The following is an 18446-nucleotide window of genomic DNA, read 5'->3' as shown; positions in this document are numbered from 1 at the left end:
ATTGTTTACTGATTCAAACAATACTAATTTCAAACTGTTCAGCCTATTTGAGACATATTCCATAACATTCTAGCGTTGTTTCCGATTTTTAGCATTCACGTGCAGTTCCTACAGAAATTGAATTGTCTATTTGCTATTAATAGGCTGTTGTTTATTAAATGAATGAATTTATGTTTTTATGGTCGAGGACAAACTGAGGCTGTTGAATGTCTTCCTGGAAATGGACATTGGTGAATTGGAGAACTGAGGAAAGTCCCTGAAACTCCACCCGCTTCCATCTGGTCACCTCCCATTTTAAAGGAGCAGCCGAACGACTTTGGGCGATCCACGAGCAGCAGAGAGAAAGACGTTTTCCCACTCGGTTGCTCTCCACTTTGACCATGGCGACGTGGATGGTGTCAACAATGATGACGGTGCTGTGGGCAACTGCGGTAAGTACAGCGCAGTGCTCCTTAACGCTGTGCACCAAATTACGTCTTTTAAAATGTACGGATCAACGCGAAAATAAATCAATCGATAAATAAATGCTAACCAACTGACTTTCACTTTCACTTTCGTTTTCACACCGGCACTTGCTTTACAGTTTGTCCGGTGACCACTTAACTTAACTTTTTTTTTCTTAAATCCGAATGCATAGTTTACAAAAGCCAATGCAGTCATACTAATATAATTACAATAAATATGTTTCATGTTCGTAGCTCCCTTCTAATATATAAAAAATAAAGCAAACGCAGAACAGCAATTACTGTGGTTACCGAGCTGCCTTCTTCATGCCAACATGTCGACGCAGTGAATGTCATCATAAGCTGCATTTATGTCCCCATTTAAGAATGAACATGTCAGTTGTATTGAATTATAGGTTGCAAATAAACATGGACTTCAAAATTACTACTGTAATGGCGTACAGTAAACTGGTTTAAAATAAGCAGAACAAGAAGGAGCACTCTGTTAGTCATGAGATTGTTTATTTTTCTGCCCTACAAATGATTTTATCTGAGAAGTATCAAAGGAAGTATGATCAATTTTAATAGTTATTCAGCAGTTTTATTATTCTTTTTTTGTTTGCTTTAATATTAATAAGGATACAAAGTGATGCAGATGTGTACTGATAACAATTTTACAGACAAATTATACTATTTATTTATAGTCGCAGTGGAAGAGTTGAGGGGCACGCGAAATATTTTCTTCTTCCTAGGGGGGTTTAACAGAAAATAACTGAACCACAGGTATCACTTCCCCATGTCCCCTTTCATCCTGCTCCCAACTGCTCGCGAGATGGCGAAAAAAAACGTTTACTTCAAGTTGGCTGCTTAAAGGAAGTGACTATGAAGTCTTGCGTTTTGTTTTCCAGGTGATTATTTCAGCTCAGCCTCTGTGTGACCCGCTAACTCAGTATGAGCTCAGTGGACAGTGCTGCCAAATGTGTCCTCCAGGTAAATCTCTATTAGCCACCTTTTTATGTTAAAATGTTTACACACATACAAGCACATAAAAAAAAAAAGTAACGTGATTTATTTTTTTCAAATGCTTGCCCCTTAAATGGAAAACCGACAAGTGACCAATGAGCAATGCTAACAAGCTAAGATAACAGTCTTCTGGCTCAAACAATGTTCATTCGACAGCAAGAAAGTGAAGATGCACATATCTCAAACCTTGCATTATCTTTCACACGACTAAGGCTGCCTTTTAACAACATAAACACGATTTCAGGCACTAGCATGTCTCAGTTGGGCACGTGCACGGCGCCTCAGTGCCTCCAATGCGACCAGGATGAATATCAGGACACATACACGGCGGAGACAAAGTGTAAACGTCAGCCATACTGCGACCCGAGTGAGACATCTTCACCACAAATCCATCACAGCCTGATTTTGTCAGTAGTGCTAAACTCTGGTGTTCTTTTTTTTTAAAGATCAAAACTTTCAGTTTGCAGAGCAGACGAGCAAAACCAAAGAAAGCATCTGCTTGTGTAAACTTGGATTCCATTGCTCCAGTGATGTGTGCCTCACCTGTGTACCGCACAGGCCTTGTGAGCCTGGATGGGGGGCACTTATTAAAGGTGTGGTTTAGTTTTACACTGTACATACTATGGTCTTCTTGTCATTCGATGCTAGATTCCCCTTTTTCGTTGCAGGGAATCAAACCCATGACACGATGTGTCACAAATGTCCTGAAGGGTCATTCTCCAACCAGACCTCGTGGCACAGCGACTGCTTGACATGGACCAAGTCAGTGCAATTTCTTAATAGAACACTTGTAGCCATTCAGAGTTGAAAAATATGTCTTGCATCAAATCATCTTGACTGTAAAGTATGTCGAACACACAAGGAATTTGTCTCCGGTAGTACAGGCTACACTAATATTGCAATAACAAGCAACTACGATAAACAAAGACATGACATATACGTATCAAAAGATTCTTCTCCGTCATATAGGACAAATAAAAGTTTTCTTGTCTTATCTTAAGGGTACCATTGTGCAGCGACACCACCCAATGACTGCCGTTAGGCAATGTGCAGAGTCATCGAGCAGCGATGAAGTGATCAGTGCTGCAACACAATACGATGACGGTTGTGCAATTGGTGCAGATAATCGTTGCAACATTTTTTTTAAGTGACCAGTAGCGGTAATTGTAGTACCACTTTATGTGTGCAATTACACAGAAAGTCCTTGAGCGCTTTAAAGTGTCTGGTGGTGTGGAATATTGATCAAGGACAATTATTCAAGTATGCAGAGAGCTGGAGCTCCAATGATCATTGCGGTAATACAGTTTGTTCCACAGGGGTGTGTGGAAAAATGCAAAGAGCCACCATAGATTTGAGTTATTGTTTGATGTTTTATTATAGTCTGGTAAAATCAAAACTACCCAAATCTCATTTCACACACTACCATCCTCCGCAGGTGCAAGAGCGGTTACGTTGTGAGGCAAAGCGGCTCAGCTCAATCTGATGTCGTGTGCGGTAAGTTCTACGCACGCGCCGGATGTGAGGTGATGAGGCTTGTTACCTTTCTGCGGTTTTTGTGGTTTCTTTTGTGGATCGTCAAACAATAATAATAATAATAATGCATTTTATTTAAAAGCGCCTTTCATGCCACCCAAGGACACTGTACAGACAATAAGAAAAAACCTATACCAATATACAGTTTACACGATATTGAACTTTATAGACATCAATCTGATATATCTATTGGCTAAATCATGGATTCTCAAACAAGTACCAACTTAAAAAATATGTACTGTATATTGTGCTCTCCAAGTACTATCATGACCAAAATTAAAATACGGTCGCGTAGTAAATGAGGCTGAGGTTTTATACCATAAACGTATATATTTTTTGTAAATCTTTGAAACATGATGTACAGTTTTCACATTAAGACTGCTGCAGCTATTTGATTTCATGCGCGGCCTGACTGCACATTAAATAAAAGAACCTCAAAAAAAGAAAGACACCAATAGTGAGTCTTGCGCATAAAAGTCGGATTTAAAAAAATGAAACCAAAATGCATGTTTATAAATAAATATTTCTTAAAGAAGTCAAATATATCATACGTAAAAGTTAATTACAAGTGAATTCTATTTGGGCTGCTTCCTCTACTGCAATATGTTCTTAATAATAATGATATTCATCCACGTGAACACACCGAATGATTTATCACAATGATTGCGAAAAAGACAAATATATGCAATACTATTCCTGGAATATGTACCATCACCCGTGTGCTATTTTTAGAACAGATGTGTGTGTGTGTGTGTGTGTGCGTGTGCGCGTGTGTGTGTGTGTGTGTGCGCGCGCGTGTGTGTGTGTGTGTGCGTGTGTGTGTGTGTGTGTGTGTGCTCCTCATGTGGGGGCCCATGCTCGACTGTGTCTCACGGTTTAAATGCACATACGGACTTTCTGTAAGTCTTAAATGAATTAGTATCTATCTTCATTTTCTCACCATCACTTGTTAATTGTTCGAATCTATTTGACCATACTTCGTGTTTTAAATGTATTTATTTTTATTTTGGCATTTAAGACTGTTGTTCCACTGGTGTACCACTAGAGGGAGCCAACATACCATCATCGGACACATACCACACTGAGAATCATTGTTCTAAAAGACGTGTTGATTTTTCAATGAATGAATTACATTTTTTCACATGCTGCGATTCTACCTTGTTGCATATACTTTCCCCAGGTTCATTACTACCGTTTTAATGTGTAAACAGGTGTTGTTACTGTGTTGCAGAGAACCAACGGACGCACGTCACCATTGCCTGTGTTTTTATACTTGGGATAGGTATCCTGCTGGCAGCTGCAGTCAAGATTTGGAGCTCAAGACGTACGTAGTTCCTTAATTGTTAAAGCATTTTTTCCAGACCTCCTAAGTTTAAGATTGTTTGTATGGAATATACAACAACACATCTACATGACAGAAATCGTTGGGGGGGTTGCACTAAAGACTGACGTTTTGGGTCATGATGGGGCAAATGAGTCTTCAAGATGATTCATGAGCAAGTTGTTTACCGAGGATTCTAGATGGCACGCTATGTTCAACATGGAGCTGAAAGTACACTGACTTGCCATTTCTTAATAACCTGGCCTGCAAGGGAATTCTCACGGCATTTGTGAGTTGACCAAACCCAGAGAATCCATCATGTTCCCTACCCACTGATTTGTTCTGATACGCACCACTGATGGGGGGCTATGGGGATGAATATGCGGCTTTGATGAAAACCTTTTGACAATCGTCTTGATTCAAAAACATTGTGTGATTTTAGATGCCCTTTATCTGCATATTTACATTACAAAAATGACACTCATACCATTTGTACAAACCATTGAGGTAACAGGACTCAGCAGGTCACATAGTGTCTTGTTAGCGCAGCAGGTGGCGTGTCAGTCTCATAATCTGAAGGTCGTGAGTTCAAACCTCACACAGGGCAAGTGCGTTTTATTTCAATTCTCAGTATGAAGTTCCATTTTAAATGTTTTCCAAAGTGCTTGTCCTTACTAGCAGGGGTCTTCAATCTTGTTCTGCGAGGGCTGCTGCTTTGCATGTTTTCCATCTCCTCCTACTGCCAGACCTCAAATCCTAAATAATTTGTGTTCCCGCCACCATTCTTACAGCATTTGCTAACTTTATAGCCTTGTTAGCGCAGTTGGTAGCGCGTCAGTCTCATAATCTGAAGGTCGTGAGTTCAATCCTCACACAGGGCAGAGTTTTGTGTAGTCCGCTCAAAAGTTTAATAGTGAGCATTAGCAGGTAGCAAATTCTCAGATTTAAAAAAAAAAAAGTTCCCTTTTCTAAATCTAAAGTTTTTGTACACTGAATTAACACAAATGTTAAATAAAACCATCAAGGCACTTCAACCCGCAATTCCGTGATCTGATATAAGACACCTTATCATCACAATAGGACATCTAAAATAGTTGCCAGAACCCCGCACCGCCCAAGTTGTTAGATCATATTCTAACCAGTTCTCCCTTTCTCATGTCTGTGTTAGGTAGACGAGAAGATATCAAAGGAAAGGTAAATATTGTGTGTTGTGTGTTTTCATTACCTGTCTCTGTACATGATTGTGAACATTTAGCAACAAAGGACAACAATGGCAGGCATCTTTCTTCTTGACGTACGGTTCAATGCTAAGCTAAGCTAAAGTACCGGTAAGACGCTTAACCTGGTAAATATCACTCAGTGCACTTCAAGCTAGCTGCCCTTTGAAAAGCTACATTTATTCACCCTAGGTGAGGCTAGTTTCCAACCAAAACGTTGTCTTTGTGTTGTCAGGGCTGCAATGAAGCGTGCGTGCAGGATGACGAAGACTCCCCGAAAAAGGTGTTAATTGCCTCTGACGGTGTCCACGAAGAGCCCGTGTCGCCTGGAGTGCAGGTGTCGCTGGCAGACAGCAGCGGCACGGGGGGGCCAGAGGAGAACGAGGACCGTCCCAGTCAGGTGGCCCTTTTGAGCGATGGAGGCAACTACGTGACGCAGGAGAACGGAAAAGCAGAAGTACTCTCCCGTCAGGAATCGCAAAGCATGACTGCTACCAGTGAAATGTCATGCTGAGCTCGGTGCCATACCGTGCTGAAAAGTTTCTGCACATGGTACTTGACAACCACGTCCACTTCATGACTGCTTTCATTTTATTTTATTTCTTCACATGATGGTGTTGCTGTTGTGTGACAGAATTGTCCGTTGTATCAATTCAGTCCCTGCTTCCGAATGGGTGTCAGCCCCCTAGCGGAGGTGGGACGACAAGTGGCGAGAGCCGAAATCAAGGGTGTGAAGTTTAACGCTGATATGTGAAGACTCATATTTTAACACTCACTTCTTGCAGCCTGATCTAATTATCCGTCAGCAGGATTGTGCAACATTTGCCACAGTGTGCCGTTTTCATGACTGTGTTAAAGGCAAAGGCGAGTGAAACGTATTTGCCAATTTTGCAGGATCTTTGTGTGAAAAGTTAAGATTTACATGTTAATACAAAAAGACGAGCTAATTTATTTTCACACTTGTGTGACAGTTAAAAGTGTTCATGTTACTTTGTTTCTTGTTCGTTAGCCTTGGCTTAGCTCTCAAAAATAAATGTTATATGTACAGTATCTCTTATGTTATGTTGTCTTATATGTACAGTATACATGACATTGTAACTTGTCCTTTAGCATGACACGATGCCATCTTTCACAATTAAAAATCCTTCACGGGTGTCAAAATAACATGCCTGTGAGGTGCTAACTATAATGTTTGATGTATTTTAATGAGTATAAGTATTTCAATCTTAATAGATTAATAGCACATGTCACACATCCTATTTCTTGTCTTGCTGAAATTAAGCGGGTTGAGGCACCGGGGTTATTCGCAAGCCTACGCATGCATTTGCAGCTGATGTGCCATTGAGCAAAGCAACTCACTCCACTGCTGCAATGCTGTGTTATTATCCAAAACGTTAAATGTGATTAGAGACGCATATTTCAAGATAAAACCGGAATTGAATCTCCGGTCACAAGAAATGACTTCACAAGCCTAATGGACAAAAGTAATGAGACACATGGAGTGTGACTGATTAAATATTTTTCCCTTTGTGAGGTTGGAGCTCGCTAATGTTGGACTGGCAGCAGTTTAAAAGGGATCTTTACACCCCGCACTCATCCAAGCATTCCTCACTCATTTGACTGCCAGCCCTCCAAGTTCAAAAGTAAATTTGACAGTTATTAATTCAAATCTCATTACAATGTGCAGACGGATACAAGATTATGATACAAGAGCGGAATACACAGAAAACAGGTCTGAAATTGCTCCTAAATCGGGTTTTATTTAAGTAAAAATATTCCTCCATCAGCAGACAACAGGAAACATAATTTACAGGTTTGTTGGAAAAAATACATCTACATTTATTTACATAAAAAACATCTTTGGTCTGTAAACAGATTTCCAGGGTTGAGCTCCAATCCCTGTCGTCTGAGAGGCTAAAGTGCATCAATATTGAAGGGTGGGGGAGGGGGGGGGTCGTTAGTGGATTTCGTGGGCAGTGTAATAGGCGGGCAGCAGACGTGCGCCTCTGGACGCCCACTCGGCCCAAATCCTCTCGGCAGACTGGTACGTGCGCTCTGCTGGTTTCTTCACTGACTCCGATGTGGCGGTCTCGGCCAGCGACCATATTTTGGGCTTTGGAGTGTCTTTGCTCTCCTGAGGTGAGGGTGTGTGATGGACCTGCAGGCGCACTCCCTCAGCCCCGTCCTGCGATGCCACCCCCGCGTCCGCCGGCAAACTCTCGACGACCGGCCGCGCCGTCTCGTCCCGGGCGTCTGCGTCGCACCTCCTCAGAGGCCCCTCCTCCTCCTCCTCCTCTTCATCCTCACTCTCCTGCTCCTCATCTTCTTCGTCCGACTTGGACCTGGAGGAGGCCCAGCTGACGCGGTTCTCCTTCTTGAGGCGGCGCCGCGCGTTGGCGAACCAGGTGGAGACCTGCGTCAGGCTCATCTTGGTAATGATGGCCAGCATGACCTTCTCGCCCTTGGTGGGGTACGGGTTCTTCAGGTGCTCGCCCAGCCACGCCTTCAGCGCCCCCGTGCTCTCGCGGGTGGCCACCTTGGCCCCGCCTCGCCCGGGCTCCTCCGTCGGGCCGGGTCGGTAGGGCGGGAAGAAGGGGCCCCCGCGGGCCAGCAACGCATGATGGTAAGGGGAGGCGGCGGTCTTCAGGTCAAAGGCGTTGCCCTGGTAATGAAACGCAGTTCGTGACATGTAGGCCGGCACATATTGCGTTGCAATAGCAATAAAAGTAGTGCTTTGTCGCCATCTTGAATCGGAATATGTTGAAGTGAGCTGAGGAGCTTCATATCGTATCGTATCAAAAGTAGTCTTTAAGATAAGATAAGAAAACCTTTATTAGTCTCGCAATGGAGAAATTCCCGATTCACAGCAGCAAAGTTATGAAAGGAAGAAGTCGAACACTTTAGTTGCTTCGGGAGGCAATAGTAAACCCTTGAGGGAGAAATAGTCTCAATTTTTGGCGATTTGAGGCAGCCTATCAGCTGCAAATGGAGGGGGATCACGGTACAGTATATGGACATGGACGTAGAATAATGATTTTTTTTTTTAAAAACGATTATCCATGTCATTATTGGTCAAGCACCGGGCAATAGGAAGGAACTCGTACGATTTTTTTTCCCCCGTTTTTTCAGAACAGGACGTACAAAAGGTCTCAAGAACGCCTGCTGAAAACGAACACGACGTCTATTGTTTAACATTGATTCGGGCATTTTGCGCAAGATCCTCTCATTACTATAATCATCATTATAAGATCACGTCCACTTGAGCATTTATATTTCTCTGCATTTTAAACCTTTTGTCCACACGCTAACAGAGCTTTTAGAAGAGACCTATCTGTGCTTCAACTTTTTGTTTACATTGTAATTGGACTATGCAGAAACTTCAAGATACGTCCCTCACGTTTAGTGTAAAACTCAACAATGAATACTGCTGGAATAATCTCTGTACCTTTACATACAACATATAGACTAGCTGCAACAAAATATTCAACACTGGATTGAAACGGTGGGAAAAATCTCATCGTGAAGTGGAACACATTTGCTTTTGCTGATGAAATGGACTTTTTTTTTTTCAAGCCGTTTGCTTTTGGCAAAGCAAGAATTTTGATTTGGGAATCTTCTGTATAATGTTCTTTCTGCATTTGTACAACTGGATTCCATAACTTTGTGAGTGCACTTTTTGGAAAAGTATATTCAGAGTGCTTTCCAATGCGGCGGCACCTCATTGTGCTCAAAAAATCTCAAGATAACTGATTGGAATTGAGATATTTCCGTAACTTAGTCTCGTTTAGTGAAGTTTTTACATTACTATTTAGTATGAATACTTTTAAAACTTGGAGTTGCTCCCCAATTTTGTTTTCTTGGCATTGTTTGAGGTTATTGGGGGGGGGGGGCAGATGTAGAAATTCCAAAATGTGCTTCCTGATTCACAGCTTTTCAGTTAATTTGCTTCATATTTATAAGCAAAACTGTTTTACATACAAATCTAACTTGGGTTACGCCGCCATAGGAATTGAGTTTTTTTTTAAAGCACTTATGTGGCATTTGGACCAATGAACCATCTTGCATTTTATTGGCTGAGCTGCATCATTTTGAGGAGTTTCAACCCATGCGATTGGTTTTCACATTCTGTTTATTTGCTACATACAATTACTACCGTAGTTCAAGGAAAACTACCATAAATGCCAAAATACAACTTCGATCTGACTTGAAAGTCATAACTGAGTAAAAGTATCACATGTGCTCAGTATCAAAAGTAATTTTCAGACATTAAGTATACTAATCGGAAAAATTTTTTAGTTGGATGACGTCATGAGGATTTTCTTTCCCACTAAGGTAAGGAATAAAAGCGAAGTAAAAGTTGACAGTTTCGTTGGAAAATTTACAGGAGGAAAAGTATAACATTGCCAGAAAAATAAATGAGAAGGTAAATTACTCACCATGTGCGTGACGTGTCTGTGGTGATGATGGTGGACCGCCAAGGGGATCAAGTTGTATCCGTGTAGTCCTGAATAGGTGACGGGGAGCTGCTGGGCCCCCAGATAGGCAGGGCCGGAGCCGGGGTGTCCCACGGCCATCAGCCCCATGCTGCGGTCCGCAAAGAAAGCGCCAAAGTCGGGCGGCGAGGCGGGCATTTTTTTTTCCCTGCGTGCTGAGTGGTGATGAGAACAAGCGTTGTGGGGCTGCTGAGGGGACGTGCGTGGGCTTATATCCAGCCAGCTGCCCAGGAGGGATGAGGAGGAGGTGGTGGGGTTTTGCGCGGGGGGGGGGGGTCAGTAGTGGTGGGGCACAACTGGTGTTGACTGACAGGTCAAGCTTTCACTAAATCCCATCAAAGCTCTGCTGGTCCTTTTAGTGTTTGGACGCGCAAATTCAACCTTTGTTTCTAGAAGCATTAAAAAGGTCAACATTATATTGGATTTGATTTGATACTTTATCGTTGTCGTCTGTGTGCATCGATGCACTGGACATCAAAAACCGAGACCAGAAGTTTAGTTACGTTATGTTTTTTTTTTAAATGAGAGCACTACTTTGGTTTGTGGTTATCTCAATATTTTGCTGTCCTTTCTAAGGATCGGAGAAAGACTATTTATTTATCTACCTATCCTGTTAATCCGGAAGTATTTTACGTACTCACATCTCGTATCACATCAAACACATTTGTATTAATATAAATGTCCGAGATTTAAATAAATACTCAGATGTGGTTGTTGTTCTTTTTGTATTACACAGCTTTTTTAATGACTATTGACACGTCCCCCGGAAAAAAAAAAAAAAAGATGGTGGGTGAGGGTTCCCAAATGTAGTCACAACGCTGCACGAACCAATTGTGGATCACAGCACTTTTTGCATAACGTGACAAAATTGAAGTGTATGACTTTGCCGCACAGACGTCTTATATTGAAATGATTCCTACTACAGTATTTGTGGAGTAAACAAAGTGTTTCTTTTGGTGTGTTGCAGGTCGGCTTTTGTTGTCTTAATGAAAGCAGGTTAGGGGAAACAGGTGTAGACTATGTATATGATAATTGGCAGATAACAGATGCAAATGTGTCTGTGCGTGTGTGTGTGTGTGCATATGTGTGAGTGTGTGTGTGTGTTTGGTGGGAGCAAGTTTGCACTTCTGTCAAAGACCCCCCCCCCCCCCCCCCCCCCACACACACACACACAAACACGCTCACAAACCATTGACATGTCTCATGTCGACAGCTTGCTGCAGTGTGAAGTGACGGAGTGATTTGATTTCATTGTCTGACTTAATATATGACTCAAAATATTTACCCAGACTTTATCCTTACTTTTTTATTAACATACAATTGATATTTTTGCTTGAAAAAAATTGAACAAGCAATTGCTTTATCATGTCAAATAATAATGTAACACATTACATGACAGCTGTAACAGATACATAGAACCAAAATAAAATTTCTATGAAATAAATTAAAAGTTCAGACAAGGATTTGGAACAACTACCTTTACATTATATGGTATTCTGTTTCATAAATACTTGAGTTTCCCAGAGGGGAGATCAATTCAACCAAGATGTCAGCAAAGGTTGGATGGAAGCAAACGTTCATGTTAACATGGGACATTAACCAATTATTGAAGCACAAAGACTTCTTAAACTTAAACCATCCTCTTGTCAAGTCATGTTGGACAATGGCACGCGTCCAACTTGTGAGAACACTGTCGCAAGGCGATTTTACAAAGAAAATTCCATAACATTGGAGAAATGTCAGGCGGCCCGGTAGTCCAGTGGTTAGCACGTCGGCTTCACAGTGCAGAGGTACAGGGTTCAATTCCAGCTCCGGCCTCCCTGTGTGGAGTTTGCATGTTCTCCCCGGGCCTGCGTGGGTTTTCTCCGGGTGCTCCGGTTTCCTCCCGCATTCCAAAAACATGCATGGTAGGCTGATTGGACGCTCTAAATTGTCCCTAGGTGTGAGTGTGGGCGTGAATGGTTGTTCGTCTCTGTGTGCCCTGCGATTGGCTGGCAACTGATTCAGGGTGTCCCCCGCCTACTGCCCGATGACGGCTGGGATAGGCTCCGGCACCCCCCGCGACCCTAGTGAGGATCAAGCGGTTCGGAAAATGGATGGATGGATGGATGGATGGAGAAATGTCCCAATACTTTTGCTCTTTTTTGTACTTGGCTTTCAGCGGCGCCTAACAGGTCCACTGTGCTGGTTCCGTTTGAATTTAGACACAAAACACTCGAGTGGCGTGCGAAATAATCTCCGATTCTTTTTCTTTATCCCTGTAAACCGATGAAATACATGAACATTTTTCAAAATAAATGAAAATAAACAGCCAAGAGCTCGATGGCCTGAGTCTGCAAAGTCAAGTGGGAATCAGGAGCTCGATTTAGGCATGAAAAGGAAAGAGGAACCGGACTCGAGTGCTGGCGCGAACTGTGGGGCTATTTTGGTAGCATCGACGAAGCCTCCACTAGCATCAGCGAGCGGCTTAAACCAATGAGGAAATAGGACTCCAACTGCATCCAATTTGGTTTTATTTGGAGCAGGACAGAAGGAGGGCTCAGGGCCACATTTTAAGTCGCAAAGTCCTTGCTACGCAGGAACCCGTCACATCTCAAATGCCATTTTATAACAACACACGCAGCGCTTTGTAGAGAAATCAACTGAAGCAATTCATTCCGGTGCTACACTTACAGACCAGGATTATTATATCAAATTTATATGTACAATACACGTGCCTTGAACTTTTACAATTTTTCGGTACACTTTAAATTGTATTTTTATTCCCTAATTTCAATTGCAAATGGCGGCCAGTAAAGTGATGCAGAGATTACCCTCATTTAAATCCGAGGCGGGAGGCCAATTGAACAGTGTTGGATGTTTAATATTTGCATTATTTATGGTTTGTTTACTTCCCTGTTGTCACTTTGGGATGATGATGCTTGTGAGTGCAACTTGGGCATCTGGACTGCAGGTTGGTTTATATGCATTGTGAATCATATGCGTCATTTGAAATGGACATGGACATCGAATGTTAAAAAAAAAAAAAAAAATTACAAAGACAAGAAAAAAATTGGGCCGGGAACTTTAAGTATAACTCCCACCTAATGTAAACACAGCCAGATTGGAAATCAGTCACTTAAATGTACCGTACGTACATACACATATTGTTTAAAGTGTAAAAAAGACATTTAGAATTGGAAACATGGACCTGCATTGCAAATCGAGCTTCATCAGCACAACATGTTACGGGAGCAAGTAAAAGACACGATGCTGTCGGTACGATCCTGAGGTGAAAAAAAAAAAAAAGTGGTTTCGTTGGAAGAAACGGGGGATTTATTTGAGGACGGCCCCCAAAACCCTCCAGCAAATTTGTACAGAGACAACAATAGCCAAGTGGAGTGCAAAAGCGAAGCAGACGAAGAAGAGAGGGAGGCTTATGGCATCAGGAGAAAAAACATCTCAAGACAAACAAGCTCCGGGCGGGCGTCTTTGTCCCGTGCTCTGACTCTTCTTTTCATCCCCTTCCTCTTTGGGGCTACAATGCAGGTGTCGGCGCTGATCCGACGGGTCAGAGCAGCGTTGTTTGCTGTTAGGATGTCGCTCGTTTGCAGGGTTAGGGGGGGGGGGGGCGGGGGGTAGGGGGGGGGATAGGCGGTAGTGGAGGGGCAGGGGGAGGGATGTGACCAAATGGAATCTTGATTGTTCTCCCGGCTTGATGTGATAACATACAAGATAGCTCAAAGGATTTAAAGGGGGTTGTCCCTGGGAAGACTTCCCCCCGGAGATAACACACAGAAAGTGTTGCATCACTTAATATCCCTTGTGGTATTGATAAAATTACTACTGATACAAAACTACTTTGTGCACACGCTGTCACTATGATGTAAGCACGGGGAACTACTTTGTGGGCAGGAATTACTACTTCGTGCGCATTGTGTGCGCAAAATAGTTAGAGCGTGCGCACGACGTAGCTGTGGCTTCTTGAAAATGAAATGAGCTAGCGTAAAATTAGACAAAATAGGGCGGCCCGGTGGGTCTGATGGTTAGTGCATTGACCTCACAGTGCAGAGGCCTCGGGTTCAATCCCTGCTCCGGCTTCCCTGTGTGGAGTTTGCATGTTCTCTCCTTGTGTGGGATTTCTCCGGGTATTCCGGTTTCCTCCCACATTCCAAAAACATGCATGGCAGGCTAATGGAACACTCCAAATTGTCCCGAGGTGTGAGTGTGAGCGCTGATGGTTGTTCGTCTCTGTGTGCCCTGCGATTGGCTGGCAACCGGTTCGCGGTGTCCCCCGCCAACTGCCTGAAGACAGCTGGGATAGGCTCCAGCACCCCCCGCGACCCTTGTGAGGATAAAGCAGATCGGAAAATGATTGAATGAATGAGTAGACAAAATATGTGCCAGCCCGCAAATGTGTAATTCAAAAAAATAAAACTAGCAAAAATAAAAAAACAAAAAAAGTTGGTGAATAGGTGAATCCGTGGTAAAGGTAACATGTTTGGAATCAACTTCACCCCCTATATAGATATATACTGTATATATATATATATATATATCGATGGATCGATAGATAGAGATTTTTTTTTTTTTAATCGGGGGCCGCTCAGAGTGTACCATCCTTGATGTACACAGTTATAGTTAGTTAGAAACAAAAACATTCTATGGTTCTTGACTAATGAAATGGAATTTTGTGGAAATGTTTTGACATGACTTTTTGGTCTACGCACACATCGCTTATCACAATATTGTCCAAGATGTCCATCATGGGTCACTGGGACAACGGGTTTGGACATGTGGAGCCCGTTAAAGGTGGCTGACAAAGGGTTAAAATGTGTAAATAGAAGCGCCCGTCAGCAGGTGAGAGCGGAAGAACAAATGTCTCAAGCGACAATCCACAAGAGTTGTCAACACCTTCGCCTCGTTAGTTTATTTTTCACGGGACGCGCGTACCGAGAGAGGTGCTTCGCACACGATTCATGTTGATGGCCGGCTACATTCGATGATGACTTTCTGGATGGGAGCATTTCAGGAAAAACGCAGAGATCAATGGCGCGATTATCGTGGCCGTCATTTACATGAAATGCTTTACGACAAATATCCAATTGTGCCGCTTAATGGGATTTTCCTGGGGCGACGGCACAAATGGGGAGATGTAAGCAAAGTGTGAATGTTATCATGGCTTCCCACTTCTTGACTATCTTACCCCCTCCCACGACCACCACCAGAAGACCCCCCCTTCCACTCTTTGTCCTTTGTCATTGCTCTTATCAGTACCACTCTATCATTCTTTCAAAATACTAGTGCCGTTGAAAGCGCTTGCAAATGTAAGTATGTCTTTGTTTGGGGCCGGCCCGAGGTCCGCCGCCCCCCCCCCCTCCCCCAGGGTGCGGGCTGATTGACGGCCCTCCGCTGGGTGAGTGACAGGCGCCATTGGTTGGGGAGGCGATGGCCGACCGCGACTGCTGTCGGTGGAATATCATTTCATAACCGGACGGGAGGTTCTGAAACCACTTCCTTTTTTTGGTGTAACTCTGCAGAGAAGGGAACACGCGCATGCATGCGAGACGTAAAACACATCAATTGGATTTAAACGACGTGAAATACAGTGCAAATGCGGTCGTTGTTTGAACCCGACAAATTTGATGAACTTCACTGTTATCGTGACGTCATCCCGCTGAAACTCGTTGGGTGAAGAAAAAGCATTCTTTTTCAAAAGAGTCTGTTTACACGAGCAACAAAGCCAAACATTTTGTCTTTCGCATAAAGATGTCAAATCTATCACCATTCACGCCATTCTGCAAAAACGACTGACAAACACTGTAATACGCATGTACTTGAAGAAGTTACACTTTAATTTAATTTGAATTTAAGACAGACAACCTAAATATTATGGATTTTTTTGTACTATTCATTTATAATGCTTTCTGTCCAATTGTTGGCAGAATAAATAGCTATTTCATGGCATCCATGAAAAGGTGCATTGAAACGAGACGGGGAATTAAATTGGAATTGGGTGCTGGTGTTCCCTCAGACTTTTGCTTCCTGCCGCTCACACGAGACTACAAAAACGATGGGCCACCGCACTCAAATTGTGGAAGACACTTCTGTTAAGTTTAAGAGCTGCCTCTTTAAAAAAGCTGTACCACCCAACTAGTCAGGCAAGAATTCCACAAAGACTTTCTTGTACTTTGTGAGTCTCTCTGTGAGTGCCGGATAACCAAACCGGCTTGCTTTGTACTTATGTTGCAAACAACGCCACTCATTTGAGACACTTTTCAGATAAAAAGTGTCCATTTTTGTTGTTGGTTTCCTCATGAAGTCATAAATGGTATCACCGGTAATTCTCAGCAGAGGAGCAGCATTTGGTATCCATCATGTCGAAGCAAAATCTTAACGGCTCCTGTCAAATCCACGCGGTGCTTAAACACAACAAAGTGAAGTTCACGCGCATATGCATTCTCCCCAGGCACTAATGAGGTTATTGGGCATCTGTGACGTGACATCTACATTTGGGGTCAATTTGTGAGACAATGACAACGAGGAAGCCCGGGACATCGGGCCCTGTGTTTTCTGAGTGGAAATAACAAAGGCGAGAGGAGCGCTGGCGGGAGGCTGCGCTCTCATGGAAATGAGCAACCGAAGCGACAATGTAGTGCCTAATCTCTTCAGAGAGAGGAATCAGTTACACAGCAGTATGCGGCTCTCAGTGCTTTTCACTGGAGTCAGCGGGCTATAGAAACAGCAGCAGTCACTCCACCCCCCCCCCCCCCCACCACACACACACACGCACGCATGCACATGAGCGTCGTGTACCCACAGGCCTTGCTCCTACAAGCACCAGAAACAAGGTGGGGCCCCCCTCTCCCCAAACAACAGAAGGGATGGAATAAATGGGGCAGAGGGTGGTACGGGGGGCGTGAGGCCTCAAAGCATGGGATTAGAGTTAATGTGCCTCCCTGGGTTATAATCTCTTCAGAGGGGGACTTTGTTTGAGGGGCTTGAAGGCAGTAAGATAAGTATCTATTACAGAAACTCCCTCTTATCCCGCCAACATCCCCGCTTCAAAAATGAGGCACAAAAACACTTGCCCCCATCCGCCCTTGGTGTCGTCTGATATCCCGAGATCCCGACAGCAAGTGCTGCCCTTTTCAACTAATCAGGAATTAAGAGCTAAAGCCGTATGGAGAGTTAGCAGAGCCCATATTTACTCCATCTGTGGTAGTAAAAGGACCGTCGGAGGCGGTGTTGCGCAAGCGCCATTTACATGGAGATGGCGTACCGAAGATGGTACTTTTTACCGTATGGATGCATTTGGGTCGGTACTACCGAGCACCGATTCACGTGAAAGCAAGTGGTGCCGAGTTTCTGTTCTGAAGGGCGTCTTTCTAAATTGTAACTGCAACAACACTAAGAGTTGTTGAGTTTCCATGACGCACTTGAATACAGCAGTGTACGCACACCAGCGTAATGACGTCAGCTACTAGTGCAAAGCGAGCGAGACTTGGCCGCCGCCACGCCACACAAATACAGTTTATCAAGTATCTTGAAGAGGTGGTGACGCCTCGCACTCTCTCGGTTACTTTGGTTGAGTGTGTCGAGATGGACTTTTCAGTGGTGATGCCGGGCAGTTGCTGAGAGGGCTGTTTTAGTATGTGTTGCAGCCAAACAATTCTAAGTTAATGATCATTTGCTAAAAACGATTATATTTATCAGTTTGAACATATTTGTCGTATTTTATAAAAAAAAATCCATCCTGCCATATAACCCAATAGTTAAGTGCTGTACATGGAGCAAAGAAAATTCGTACAACAACAACCGATAAAACAATAAATGACAGTAGAAAGCACAAAAGCAGTCCAACTAAAAATCAAGCCTCATGCTGAATCAAAAGCCAAAGAATAAAAATTTGTTTTGAGATGAGCGAGGGGGCTTGCCGAGCGTTCAGTGGGAGGCCATTCCAAAGAGAGGGACTAGCAACGGAAAAGGCTCGATCCCCTCTGAGCCTTCGCTTAGTTCTTGGTGCCTCGAATAATGTCTGGTCCACAAACCTGAGGCACGGTCAGGTGTGCAGGGGCGGAGGAGCTCAGAGAGGTAAGGTGGAGCGAGGCCATTTAAAGATTTGAAAATCAATAATAGGAACTTAAAAAGAACTCTCAAGTGTATAGGGAGCCAGTGAAGGGATGCCAGAGTAGGAGTTATGTGCTCCCTCTTATGAGTACAAGTCAAGTGGCGAGCAGCAGCATTCTGGACCAACTGGAGATGCTCAATGGAGGATTGGCTGACTCCGAAGTCAAGTGCATTACAGTCAATGTGGTATTTGAATTTTATCGTGTTATTTTGTTGTGTGTGTTGGGTATCGGTGTAACGGTGGTGACTCCTGCGCTGTCCAAACCCCACCAATCAGGGCAACTTAGCCGCGCCACCACGGGCTTAG

At 43.5% G+C, this 18446-nt stretch overlaps 2 protein-coding genes and 1 non-coding gene across 3 annotated transcripts; 2 read left to right on the top strand and 1 right to left on the bottom strand.

Annotated features, from left to right (window-relative positions):
* The first annotated feature begins 299 nt into the window (after positions 1–299).
* cd40 (CD40 molecule, TNF receptor superfamily member 5) lies at positions 300–6726 on the top strand. Its single transcript, XM_086104716.1, has 9 exons — positions 300–431; positions 1352–1433; positions 1711–1833; positions 1913–2059; positions 2135–2228; positions 2902–2960; positions 4231–4323; positions 5489–5514; positions 5773–6726. The coding sequence occupies exons 1-9, from the start codon at positions 381–383 to the stop codon at positions 6049–6051; spliced, it is 954 nt and encodes a 317-aa protein (XP_085960842.1). The 5' UTR covers positions 300–380; the 3' UTR covers positions 6052–6726.
* On the top strand, positions 5129–5201 carry trnam-cau (transfer RNA methionine (anticodon CAU)). Its single transcript has one exon. It is a non-coding gene; the product is annotated as a tRNA-Met (tRNA).
* Positions 6727–7277: 551 nt separating the features above from the next.
* irx7 (iroquois homeobox 7) lies at positions 7278–10200 on the bottom strand. Its single transcript, XM_086130004.1, has 2 exons — positions 9974–10200; positions 7278–8199 (listed from the first exon to the last, which is right to left on the bottom strand). The coding sequence occupies exons 1-2, from the start codon at positions 10166–10168 to the stop codon at positions 7495–7497; spliced, it is 900 nt and encodes a 299-aa protein (XP_085986130.1). The 5' UTR covers positions 10169–10200; the 3' UTR covers positions 7278–7494.
* Positions 10201–18446: the final 8246 nt, after the last annotated feature.

Source organism: Hippocampus guttulatus, chromosome 1 (assembly GCF_054856545.1).
Source record: "Hippocampus guttulatus isolate MCC_2025c chromosome 1, RoL_Hgut_1.0, whole genome shotgun sequence".
Taxonomy (NCBI): Eukaryota; Metazoa; Chordata; class Actinopteri; order Syngnathiformes; family Syngnathidae; genus Hippocampus; species Hippocampus guttulatus.
This window is presented reverse-complemented; position numbering and strand designations above follow the sequence as displayed.

Bases quoted from the DNA above. Each gene is read 5' to 3' on its own strand.
- cd40 (XM_086104716.1), top strand. From the start codon at position 381: ATGGCGACGTGGATGGTGTCAACAATGATGACGGTGCTGTGGGCAACT. The intron at 2,060-2,134 runs GTGTGGTTTAGT...TTTTCGTTGCAG, and splicing joins ATGGGGGGCACTTATTAAAG to GGAATCAAACCCATGACACG. The intron at 2,229-2,901 runs GTCAGTGCAATT...CATCCTCCGCAG, and splicing joins GACTGCTTGACATGGACCAA to GTGCAAGAGCGGTTACGTTG.
- irx7 (XM_086130004.1), bottom strand. From the start codon at position 10,168: ATGCCCGCCTCGCCGCCCGACTTTGGCGCTTTCTTTGCGGACCGCAGC. The intron at 8,200-9,973 runs GTGAGTAATTTA...TTTCATTACCAG, and splicing joins ACAGACACGTCACGCACATG to GGCAACGCCTTTGACCTGAA.